At 35.7% G+C, this 13,081-nt stretch overlaps 1 protein-coding gene across 1 annotated transcript; it reads left to right on the top strand.

Moving 5' to 3' along the window:
• Nucleotides 1–11,751: 11,751 nt before the first annotated feature.
• LOC131619990 (protein S40-4-like) lies at nucleotides 11,752–12,523 on the top strand. Its single transcript, XM_058891020.1, has one exon. The coding sequence runs from the start codon at nucleotides 11,809–11,811 to the stop codon at nucleotides 12,280–12,282; it is 474 nt and encodes a 157-aa protein (XP_058747003.1). The 5' UTR covers nucleotides 11,752–11,808; the 3' UTR covers nucleotides 12,283–12,523.
• Nucleotides 12,524–13,081: the final 558 nt, after the last annotated feature.

Below are 13,081 nucleotides of genomic sequence, written 5' to 3'. Positions count from 1 at the left end.
CGTAAGTTCCCAAATTCTAAAAGACACAAACCAAAGAGTAATTCGAGTTTCCCTTGCTTTAGGGATTTCCTCGAAACGCTTAAACTCTCTCTCTTCTCTCCTTTCTTAAGGGCATTGTTATCTCCGCTCTATTGCATCCTAGGTCGATCCCTTATGCAAGAGCGCGAGCGTTAACTCCGCCCAACTAAAAAACACAAAAACAAAAAAAACTATGGAGCCGAACTACGGCGCTCTGATTCCTGAAAAGGATACGTAGGCATCAAGTCGCGGGGCTTGAACGAGCACATTTGTAAATATTTCCTTCTTTTCCCCGTATTTCTTTTGCATGCATTCACATTTAGGTTTTAGACATTAGACACCCTTTAGATAGAAACAAACATAGGTGGATACCATCGAGTACGATGGGCGCGAGGGGTGCTAATACCTTCCCCTTGCGTAACCGACTCCCGTACCTAGATTCTCTGGTCGCAATACCTTGTTCCTTCCTTTGTTAGGTTTTCTGATATTCCTTTCCCTTATGGGATAAATATATTGGTGGCGACTCTGTTCATTTTTCGCGAGCGTGCGACAGCTAGCATCCAACAATCATCCGACATTAGCAAGCTATATATGCTTTGGTTATCAACAACCTATCATTGGAGCATCATGCAAGTACATATAAATCATGCATTACATACATTGACTGATACATTACACCACACCTTTTTAGGCAGTCTTCTTTAAGACAAATCCTACGATCCTTTCTAGGAACCTTTTCAAGTAGTCTTTTCTAAGGCGTTCATCATCCTTTCTAGGAACCTCTTCAGGCAGTCTTATTTAAGATAAATCATCGTCATTCCCAAGAACCTTTTTAGGTAGTCTTCTGTAAGACATTCTCTTTCCAAGAACCTTTTTAGGTAGTTTTCTTTAAGACAATCATCGTCATTTCCAAGAACCTTTTTAGGGTAGTCTTCTCCAAGACATTCTTTTTCTAAGTACCCTTTTAGGCAGTCTTCCTCAAGACATTCTTTTTCTAATTACCTTTTAGGGTAGTCTTCTCCAAGACATTCTTTTTCTAAGTACCTTTTCAGGTAGTTTTCTTTAAGACAATTTGTCATCCTTTTCAAGAACCTCTCCAGGTAGTCTTCTTTAAGACATTCCAAGAACCTTTTTAGGTGGCCTTTTTCTAAGACATCCATTATCCTTTCCAAGAACCTTTTTAGGTAGTCTTTTTAAGACATATCTTTCAGCCTTTCCAGGCAGTCTTCTTTAAGCCATTCCTCATCCTTTGCTAAGAACCTTTTCAGGTAGTCTTCTTAAGACAAATGCTCATATCCTTTGTAGAAACCTTTTTTAGATAGTTTTGTTTAAAACGTATCATGTCCTTTCTAGGAACCTTTCTAGGTAATTCTTGTTTAAGGTATCCCGTATCCTGTCTAAGAGCCTTTTCCGGTGAGTCTTATGTAAGACGTATCACATCCTTTCCAAAGACTTTTCTGGGTTAGTCTTGTTTAAGACATATCATACCTTTCTAGGTAATCTTTTTAAAACATGTATCCAATCCCTCCTCATCCTCTTTAGGAGCCTTTCTAGGTCAGTCTTGTTTGAGACGTATCTAAGTTAACCTTATAGTCTTGTTTAAGGCATATTGTATCATTCTCAGGAACCTTTCTAGGTTAGTCTTATGTAAGACGTATCCTAACCTTTCTAGGACAGTCTTGTTTAAGATGTATCATATCCTTTCTAGGAAGCCTTGTTTAAGACGTATCATAACTTTTCTAAGCAATCTTGTTTAAGACGTATCATAACCTGTCTAGGTAGTCCTGTTTAAGACGTCTTATATCCTTTATAGGAACCTCTCTAGGTAGTCTTGTTTAAGACGTTTCATACCCTTTCTAGGAACCTTTCTAGGCAGTCTTGTTTAAGACGTATCATAACCTTTTTAGGCAATCTTGTTTAAGACGTGTCGTAACCTGTCTAGGTAATCTTGTTTAAAACATTCTGTATCCTTTCTAAAAAGCCTATCTAGGTCAGTCTTGTTTAAGGCATATCATGCCTTTCTAGGTAGCCTTCTTAAAATATTTATCCAATCTTTTCTAAGACAAAACAAGAATGGACAGGGACCCTTTCGAATCTTGAAAGTATTTTCAAACAACGCTTACGAAATAGAAGAATTGGCAGAAGATCGTAGGATTTTAAGGGTAAATGGAAAGTATCTGAAAAGATACAAACCAAACATGCATGAAGTAAAGATTCTTGCAAAAACGTAGATATTCGAGGTACGTTGCGTAGGCCAAAATGGTGGAACTAACACCAAAATGGCTGTATGTTCAAACAAACATGCATGGTAAGTACAGTAAGAAGACCAAAGAAACGTCAAAACATTTTTTCATTAATACCAAAGGAGTACATGCGTTACAGAGAAGTTGGTTCCCAAAAAACATTGAAGATTACAAAATGCAAAGCTTTCCTTTGATCTAAACCCTCTAGAGATAGCAGGGGCAAGCTTTCCGCCTCGAACATGTCCAAAGATCCAGAACTGCGCATCCTTCTCACTATCCCTTTCTTAAGGAACATGTAAGATAAGATTCTTCCATATGGAAGGCATGTTACTACGCCTTGTCGAGCAGCATCCATGGAAACTGCTTCAACAAGTCCTTTGAAGATCATCAGAGGAAAGTTGATTTTCTTCCCACGGAGGGCACAGAGTATAAACTCTAAATCCTCCACCATGATGCTATTTTGATCATGGTTTCGTGGACGAAAGTTGCCCACGAGGAGTTGATGCCAAACCCTAATGACCTTGGCGCTGAAAGGATCATTATCCATAAGAGTCCTCAACATAAGATGAGTGGTCATGTTGAAGGTATTGTTGTCAAAAGTCTCCTCAGAGTTGTTGCATCTCAACAGGTTGGAGATGGTGGAGGGAGTGATAGTGATATGGGCCCTTCGAACCTCAGAAATGATAGTGGTTCTGCCTTCCGGATCTATGCGCAGAGACGCAAACATCCAAAAGTCCGCTAACATATTAGGATAAACAGATCCCTCCAGCATTTCATAGTAAGACTCAAGATCTTAATTAGCAAAAAGGGCGCTAAGACTTATGAAGTTTTCATCAAGCTCTTCTTCAGAAAGTTTGAATTCTTTCTTAATGCAATCCCTGATGTTAGCATGAGTTAGGGGTAGTGCCATTTGGAGAAGAAGAGTTGGAAAAGGTTTTGTCTGGTTCTGTGTTTGAGAGAATGCAAGAAGGAACGAAGTTTTGGGACAAAGAGTTTGAAGAAAGTGTGAAGGAAGAAGTGGAATTCCAACCCTTTATATAGAATAAGATGACAGTAGAGGAACGGTTTGTTTTAATGATTGATTGGACTGCGTTTGGTATTCCAAAGAGAAGTTATGGCTTCCGCCGTTTCCCGCCCTTGGAAGTTGAAATATAATCATGATGAGAACTGATGCATGCACGTCTCAAAGAGACGTTTTGAAAAAGGTGACGTCAGCTTTCAATGATGGTTACGGCTAAGGGTAGTAGAAACGTCAAGTCTAGGCTCAAAGGGCTGCGAAGGATAATCATGTCACGTGGTTACATTTATTAAAATTATTGTGACAGTGGAAAAAGTATATTTTGGCAAGTTTTAGAGAATTGCTAAGATATTGCTTATGATATTTGTAAAATAAAATATGTGGGGAGATTGAAAGATAAAGTTGCACATACATATATATATATATATATATATATATATATATATATATATATATATATATATATATTCTTGGAGAAATTTGATTACAGAACAAGATAAGTACGCAGCACAAAAAAAGAGTACAAGGTTCGAGGCAACTAATTAAAATCTTTGGGAAGGTTATCTTTTATCTTCGAGTACTGGATCTCCCATAAGGACATATGACGTTCGATCAATGCCTATTGTCTTTTCAGTTCTTCGATCTCTGGCACTAGCTGCTGTGCCGTCTCGAAGTATCGAATCCCTGACTGCGCCACTTCAGTTAATTCATCTTGATTGGTTTTTCGGATTTCTACCTGACGAGACTGGGCACCCTTTATCTTCCCTTTGAGTTGCTCAATTTCTTTCTTCCAGGTTTTGATATTTGTCTCACACTCTTCATATTCCCGTTGGTTCTTCGAACGCTCGAGCTTAAGGGTTTCAACCTTTTTCGTTGCATCGTTAGCAGCTTCCCATGAAGAACTGTGAGAAGTCATTTTTGCCGTGAGCTATCCGTCAATATCCCATTTTCGAAGGAGATTAGATTGGAGTTGCTCAATCAGAGAACTCAATAAGACAATTACTTCTGAGATTTCCACCGGAACAAGAAGTAAGTCCACTTTCTTCAGAAGGTCGTTTAGACCATAATATTTGGTGGAATCCTTGCTGAGAGCTTCGACGAGGTTGGTTTCAAAGAACTTCTCTCTTATCTGACGAAGGAGTTTAGGAATATCATCCTTGTCACCAACACCTGCCAAGACAGTCGAAGAAGTTCCAAGAGACGAAGCACTATCGATACTCATCATGGTCTTGAGGAAGCTCACAGGATCAGTCTTCTTGAGTTGCTCCAGTTCTGAGGGAGTAGGCATCGCAGGAGCTTGCTTCGAAATAGTCACAGGACTGACCGTAGTTCCAAGGTTCGAGTTTTCATTAGAACCAGGTGTAGCCAGTTTGGAAGTTTCTTCTGCAACATCCTATTCAGATATAGTGTCTTCGCTTCCAGTTGGTTGTCCAGCTACGTTACCACTATTCGAACATTGTGGATTTTCCTCCATAGTTTCATCTTGATGAGTGGGTGGAGACTCATCATTTGAATGGCTTTCTTCAGCAGACGCAGTCGGAATGTTGGTTGCAAGAGGTTGATAGTCTTCGAGAACGGGGGAAAGTACATGAGATTCGTGTTGAGAAACACCTGTGATGGACAGTCAGGATCGATTAAAACGAAAAGGCAGAAAATTCATCAGTCATTCGAAAGAGCAGATATTTACCGCGAAGTTTGTCAAGGTCAATGTGTAAACTTGAGGCTTTGAGATCAGAAGTAGCGGTACCAGCATCATCCTACATTTACAAGGTAAAAATGTGAGCTTAATCATTGGAATTAGAATGTAAAGAAATGATTAAATGATGAAACCCGAAATACCTTGGTCGGAATGTTGTCTGGACTGGAGTTATGACTCTCCATAATGGGGATAGTGTTGGCGGCCTTCAAAGGTGAGTCCTCGGAAGATACCTTATCACTCGAAGTAGTGAGCTTCGAAGTCCCAGATCCCTTTCCTTTGGCTGAAGGGGTAGCAGCTTTTTTCTTTATCGTTTGTCTGGTGCGAGGAGGAGATTTATCTTCATCGTCTGAGTCGGCTGGTGGAGGAGTTTTTCGTTTCGAATGCGCTGGAGGCTTCGAGCTCTGAAGTGCATATTAAAACCAAGTGAGTGACATTCATAAAAAGTTACAGGCTAAAATATAAGGTATCCATGTACAGGTTTTTTGCCAGTGGTGACAGAATCACTCCCACTCGCTCTGGTTTTCCTTGAAGTCCCATAACCCTTTTGTACAGGGGCTTCCTTGATTTGTCTCTTTCGAGCAACAGCTGTGAACAAAATATAAATCAGTACTTCAATGAAAAAAGGGGAATTAGTCGAAGAATTATCTAAACCCCAACCTTCAGGCATTGGAGTCAAAACGCGAATGTGCTAAATATCTATATGAAGATGTCCTTTGAAAGTATCCAAGGTATGCTTAGTCGAGACCACTCATTCAGCGCGTTTTTTAGTTTGTTCCTGAAGAATTTTCATAAGATTTCCACACACAAACCAGTCTGGAAAGGGAGGACTTAAAGCCACACCAAAATCAGCACTTGGCAGTGGAGGAAATTTTGGAGGATTGAGTTTGAAAGCCACTTCATAACGCAGTTCTGGTCGAACAGACGGGGGCAGTTTCAACTTATCCAGTTTAGCAGAAAACTTTTCACGTAAAGTAACTGCAGCCTCGCGAACGGTCCGACTAAGGTCATCAGGCCTATAGATAGTTTCAAAGAACTTTTGAAATGCTTGAATTTCTTTAATATGAGTCGTAGTACCTTTCTAGAAATTCTCCTGCACATCAGCAAAAGCTGCAGTTAGTTCCCGAGTAAGGCTGTCAGCATCAAAGATTTGCGTGGAATAATATTCTGTCCACCATTGATGAAAATCTATAGTGGAATAAAAAGCAGGCTCGAAGGAAATAAGAGACAAAGTGGTGATGCCAACATAGCGGGAGATTTTTGATTCATATTTATCTTCTGTCAGATGCGAAGTGTGTAGACACATGTGATTCCTTTTGTCATACAAACACTTCGGTTTGAGTTGAACCAGCCCGAATTGTCTTGAGACCAGATTCAGTTGATAGCAAAGGAGACAGCAATGACTTTTTGGAGATCGAAGTCGGTGATATAACAGCTTTGGAGTGAGGAAAGCTTTCCAGATGGTCATAGATTCAACTTGTTGATCAGGAGAAGTGGTTGGAAATTCTCGAGTAAACCATTCGGGACCCACCTTACGTTGTACGAATGGAGCCATCGAAGGAGTGAATTGATAACGTTCAGCGAACATCATCATGAATGCCAGGAAAGTTTCACGAAGTTTGCCACTTTCTTCCTTCGGAGTTAGGTAAGCCAATCTGGTTCCTTCTACTGTTCGATCCTCTATGGTTTCATTTTCTTCATCAACAACATTTTTATATGGGAGGTGAGCCTCGAAAGTGGCATTAAGCCATAGTTGCAACAGCCAAAAAGGACCAGCGAAAAGAAAAGACCCTGTTTTGTAGTTCTTAACAAGGTCCGTTGCCTCACCAAGATTCTCATAAAGAAATCCTAGGATTAACTGGCCTAGGTTTAACTTTATCCCAGCATTTAGCTGGTTAGCCATGCAAAGATATCTTTTTGCTACTTGTATGGACCTAGAGCAAAAGATACACCTCGAGAGCCAAAGTGCTAGAAAAGTTATGTGTTCTTCGTCAGAAACGTTTGGGTCCGTTTCATTATGGTATTGTTGAATGAAGGCAGTATAGGTGACTGTGGCTTCGTTAAAATTAATGGTGTCAGTATCCATGAAATTAGGGTCGAAGGTTTCCCCAGTTGGTCGAAGCCCTGTAATGGCAGCTACATCGAAGAGGGTAGGGGTAACCATCCCGCATGGAAGGTGAAAAGTATTGTGAGAAGCATCCCAGAAGTAAACTGACGCTACTAACATGGTTTGGTTATATTCTAAACCTGTTTTGGATAATTGGATTAAATCGTAAATCCCTAGCTGTTTCCAGAAAGGCGCTTTTTGCTTTTCTACCTTCGTTAGCCAAGCGTAATACAGGTCAGGATCCTTTGCTAACGGGATTGACCTAAAGACTTTCACAAAATTGGTTACATAGTTTAACCTAATTTTTTCTAAGGCCAGAGGGGTTTCAATTAAGGTCTCTATTGGATTATCAGGGTTTGCTGAGACTGGGTGGCCTTCATCGTCTATCCTATTCTTGCTAACTAAAGGCCTAGTCTTATAATAAGCAGGAAAGAATTTGTTCAAAGCGGAGTTATTTTCTCCTGGTAAAGGACCCATGAAGGCATGAGTTTTTCCAGAAAGTTCAAAGGGAATGATTACCTGAGAAGCATAGATGGCGCGCGCCTCTGCATTATTTGGATTTGGTATGTGTTCTTGATCCCCTGTCTTCATAGGATTTTGAAGTTTTAGAACAGGTTGAAGAACATTTGAAGAAGACGCCATGGGTAAATTTGATTTGGGAAATGGGTTTGAATGTAACCGAAGATGTTCTTTTCTGTGAAGAGAATGAGGAGATAGAAGTGAAAGTTATGTGAAGGTGGAAGTTCAAGTATTTAAAGGTTTAACGGAAACCCTTTCAAATCTTTTGGGTAAAAGCCAAGAGACACGTGGCAGGTGTTGATTTAATCCAACGGCGGTCGAATAATTATTAGCTTTATTCCTAGTATATAGGAGTAATGATCATGAAGTAAGACCAGAACGTGGGAATGTAAGTTATGAGAAGACATCTTTGAAAATGACAAGACGTTTTGGAAACAGAGTCATAAATGATTGTGACGTCAGTCAATAGTCTTGGAACTCTAAGAAGTAAGTAAAACGAAATCTTATTATAACAAGAAACGCCTATTTCTCTTGTTTTCGAAACAGGCATTTATTGGGGGCAATTTGTTAGCTGAAGATTTCGTTTAGGGAAGAATATCTTTCGAAGGTTGAAATTCGTAAAGAGATGGTTACTGATGACCATCTTTTGAGATCAAAAATGGCTACTGATGGCCATGTTCGAAAGTGATGGTTTAAGTTGGAGCGGAGATAGTTAGCACTGAAGCTAAATTTGAAAGGAATTTTCTTTGGGGACTTAGATTTTTTTATGAAATATGCATAGTACTGATGCTTAGCGTATTTCTGTGGTATTCTTGATTCTGATTATGTTGCCACGCGTCGAAAGAAGATTCAGGCGGGATGATTTGAATTTCGAAGTAGTTTTATGTAACCGCACGAAGACAGATGGCATCCTTGGATTTTCTACGGGCAACGTGGTATTAGATTAGCGTAGGACCGTTAGGGTCGAAACTAGTATAAATAAGGGTCTTAATGTTAGGATTCCGTGTGTTCATTTTGTACAAATTACTCACATATTGCTCAAGTATCAAGTGTTAAGAGAACGAGTTTCACTGAGAAATGTACGTATGACACCACCATCAATTTAAATACATTTGCATTTTCCTTCATTCAAGTATCTTTTGATATTATTGCATTTCGTTTACTTCCTGCCATTTACATTCCTGCACTCTTTGTTTTCGTTTTATTTGATTTCGAAGCGTTTAAGTTTCTGTACTTTAAGATTCTTGCACTTTACAGTTTTGTCTTATATCTTATCTTTATTTTATCTTTCGCTGATGTTGTATTTACGTGTATAACAAGGTGATTGTTAATCTTTATTTCTTTGATTAAACATTTCTTATTTCGAGACAAGCCAATCATAGACATGATTCGAACTATCATGAATAACAACCTTTTTGACTATGTCCTAGGATCAATCTAGTCGATCCTGCGAGTAACCAAATCATATTTATTATAGTTTGGAAGACTAGCGGTTGTTTACCGGAAATCACCGTAAACAGTAGCACTCGGGGGGACAAGCAAATGTTTTTCTTTAATCATTTAATTGCTGAATTTTTATGATGTTTTGTTTTTGTTTATACGTTGATGTTAAATTGAGAAAGATGCTATGATGATGAGACTAAAGTTTGGTGAAGTTTTATGAGTTCTGCTGCGAAGTTATTTTATTTGATGAAGTGTTTTTTAGGATTAAACTAAATGTTATAATTTTTCCGTTTTCGTTTATGTGCTATGTATCTTCATGAAGGCATGTTTGTCGTATGTGAATTAAATGACGAATGTGACATCCTATTTTATTGTATGAACATTTATACTCTGATTTTCGAAATAAATATTTGGGTAGATTTGGAGTGTTACATTGGGAATCTTTGGAGAACGATAAATGAGTTATCAATGAAGTTTTGGTACCACATGCATGAGTCTTATGAAGTTGCACTTCATTATTTGTAACATTGCACAATACTTTGATACCATTGATGGATCACGTGAGAGAAGTATCCACTTTAAGTTAAAAACTCACAAAAAAAACAAGTGAGAGACACCACAATTTTCACTCAAAATCTTAGGACATTGAGTATATAAATTATACTACATCCATATTTTCAAACAATGTGAAACTCTTAATAACTCACACTAATTGTTTCTTAAGACAATTTACTAATTTTTTTACGAAACCTTTCTCAAATCTTGCATTAAAAATAGACATGAATGATACTTATTAAACTTCATCTTGTGTAAATGCTAAAAGACAACTTCTCACTAGTTCAGATCATTCAATAGTGTAGTTTCATTGAATCAATTCTCACTCAACTGTTTTTTTCTTTTGGATCCTTATCTCAATTGTTCTCTTAATAGTACTAGAATTGAATGGTACGTGTGTGATACACGACATTACTAATAATGAATGACAACATTCAAAAGTACACAGTTCATACATAAGTGAGTTTTTGTCTTATACACAATTGTCATTTAGGAACCAATGTCTTTTACTTTTGCAATGTTTAGAAGAAAGAAGCCATGGAATGAACCACGTGTGTGTTTTTGGGAAGTTGGATAACTCTAACCCTTATCTGTCTCTTTTCCAAGGCTAATATTCAAAGACGTACGTTAATATCGTTGAACAATGACGATGATTCAGTATGGATCACTTATTATGCCGACGTGTTGTTTCGTAGATTCAGTTTCACAAATTCATACATAAGGAAAATAGACCAAGTTCATCCATTGGGGATGCTAAACTATGATCTTTTTCATTAAAAAAAGTTGAAGTTCCCATATAAATTTTTCTACCTACAAAAATACTATACCACAGGCTATCAAAAAACTTTAAAGATTTATCAGACAAAATTATTTATGTAGTTATTATTATTATTATTATTATTATTATTATTATTATTATTATTATTATTATTATTATTATTATTATAACTTGTATTTTATAATTTAAATCAAATTTATTTTTATTTTTTTTACATTCTTAAATGTATTAATATATAATCAAAATATGTTATTATGGAAGTTAAGTATCAAAATATTTTTAATTTAATTTATTATCGTATTTAAAAATATAAATCAAGGTATTTATTTGAAAAAGAAGTGCTAACGAAAGTTTTTGGACACATTAAATTAAAAAAAGTAGTTTTGTTTTGAACTACTTGTATTCAATGTATTGGAGGTAAAATAATTAAATTTTGTAAAGAATAAAAGGTATGATTTTTTAAAATATAATGCATTAAAAATAGAAAGATTTTTTTTTTGAGAATTTTTTTATTTAATATCCTTAAAAAATATCTCTGGATTAGCATGACCCTTATTAAAATATTTATATAAAATATGAATTAAAATAAATCAAATTTAAAAAAAAAAAATCAAACTCAAACCTAAAAAGTATATACATAACAAACTAGGTGCAACTAATGTTTAATTTTTGAATCTTACATTATTTTATTGTAGATAAAAATAAATACTACACTGTGATTAAAAAAATAAATTTTCTATTGTAAATGATAATTTTGGAAAACTAAATAAGCAATTATCAATAACTTTTAGAATATTACTACTTTTGTTAATTATACATTATTATAATATTATATCTTCATCATATAACAAATAATTTATTTGTAGCAAGTAATTATTCCAAATTAAATCATCTCTTTCAATTATTTTTTTGTGTAAACAAGATTTCATTAAAACGGAGAACTAAATGTTCTCAATATCTAATTACACAATACCGGGAAAAATCCGTCAAAAAGAAATTACAAACCAATTAGATTTACGATAGGAATAAGAACGGATTCTTGTTAATATTATTTATAATATTTACTTTACTTTTATACATAATGAAGAATATTTGAGTACATAATAATAATAATAATAATAATAATAATAATAATAATAATAATAATAATAATAATAATAATAATAATAATAATATAGTAAATTAGTATTATTATTTTATATAGACTTTTTATTAAAAAAATCAAATAAGTCATTTAGTATTGTTGTACGGATAGAGTATAATTTAGTGAATGACGTGTTATATTTGAAGTTGTATTCAATAGAAAGCAATGGATTAGCTTTATCCATAAAGTACGAAGAAAGCAATATAAATAAATGTTGTAATAAAGACTATTGACATTGAAAACTATATTGAGAGAAAGAGAGAGAGGAGTTTCTTTTCATTTTATCAATGGCGTCAAAGAAGAGTTTTCTCACAAACCAAAGTTACATTTTCCCAAATACCAACAAAAAATCCTCTGAAGAAGAGGGTATGTTTGAGTTTGATGAAGCTGAGTTATGGAACTCTTGCACCCCTAACAAGAAGGGTGGTGGTAATAGCATTTCCGGTTTGAAGAAAGCATCAAGGAAGAATACCGATGGTAGAGTTAGTCCAATGGGTGCGGCATCATTGCCGGTGAATATACCTAAATGGCCAAAGATCTTAGAGGAGAAACAGAAGAAGAAGAATCGAAAATGGGAGAGTGATGATGATGAAGAAGAAGATGAAGATGATGATGAAGATAGGGTACCACCTCATGAGTATTTAGCTAGGACTAGAGGTGCTTCATTGTCGGTGCATGAAGGGTTTGGAAGGACTCTCAAAGGTAGGGATTTGTGTAGTGTTAGGAATGCTATTTGGAAGAGAGTTGGGTTTGAAGATTAATTAAATTAATTAGTTTTTTTTTGGGAAGGAGAATTAAGGTTAAGGTGAAAATTAGTTACAAGATTAGTGTTATTAATTTAGTTAATTAGCTATTTATGTATGAAAATGAGATCTATATGTAATGTAAGCTATATTGTAGGAAATGAGTTCTCATTTTGGGGGTCTAACATTTTTGAAGGGCTACTCATATATGCTTGTAATGGTTGAATGAATGAATGAACTCTTTGAATTTATTATTCTATCATTAAATCTTTTACATAATGTTATTCTCAAGTTCATAAATTTTTCAAGAGCATGTTAATTTTGTTTATTTATATTTTTTTATTTAAATTTTGATATTAAACTTGTGAATCTAATGGCATGTTTGGATAAGATTCTAAGCAACAAAACGCACGTCTGCAACACATTCCAATGCACCTGCACCGTGGAAATGAGGAGCTCCTGTATGTAGTTTCTAACAAATATGCGTCTAGCAACATTTCTACCGAGTTTCTAAACATGCACTAAGAAAACCAATCTCACAGTTCATTTATTAAATTTTTCGTTTAAAGTCGGAATAAGTTTCAATATGAATGTGTACATAAAAATTGTTAACACAATTCAAAATTATGAGATGAGCCAATGATGACCTAAATTGGCCTAATAGGCCAATCCAGAGAGTTTATTGTCTTTTTGTTTAAAAGAAGTAAAATGATGTTTTAAGAAGAAAACGTGCAAGGCATTGCAAATGATTTTATTGATTCTTAATTAATGGATACAGTTGCATTAAAAGAATGAGAAGGAATCAATTAAGCTAGAA

Source organism: Vicia villosa, linkage group LG1 (genome assembly GCF_029867415.1).
Source record: "Vicia villosa cultivar HV-30 ecotype Madison, WI linkage group LG1, Vvil1.0, whole genome shotgun sequence".
In the NCBI taxonomy this organism is placed as follows: Eukaryota; Viridiplantae; Streptophyta; class Magnoliopsida; order Fabales; family Fabaceae; genus Vicia; species Vicia villosa.
The sequence above is the reverse complement of the archived record's forward strand: the minus strand, read 5'-3'. Positions and strand labels throughout refer to the sequence as shown.

What these genes read in the sequence shown, in the direction of transcription:
- LOC131619990 (XM_058891020.1), top strand. Translation starts at nt 11,809, where the DNA reads ATGGCGTCAAAGAAGAGTTTTCTCACAAACCAAAGTTACATTTTCCCA.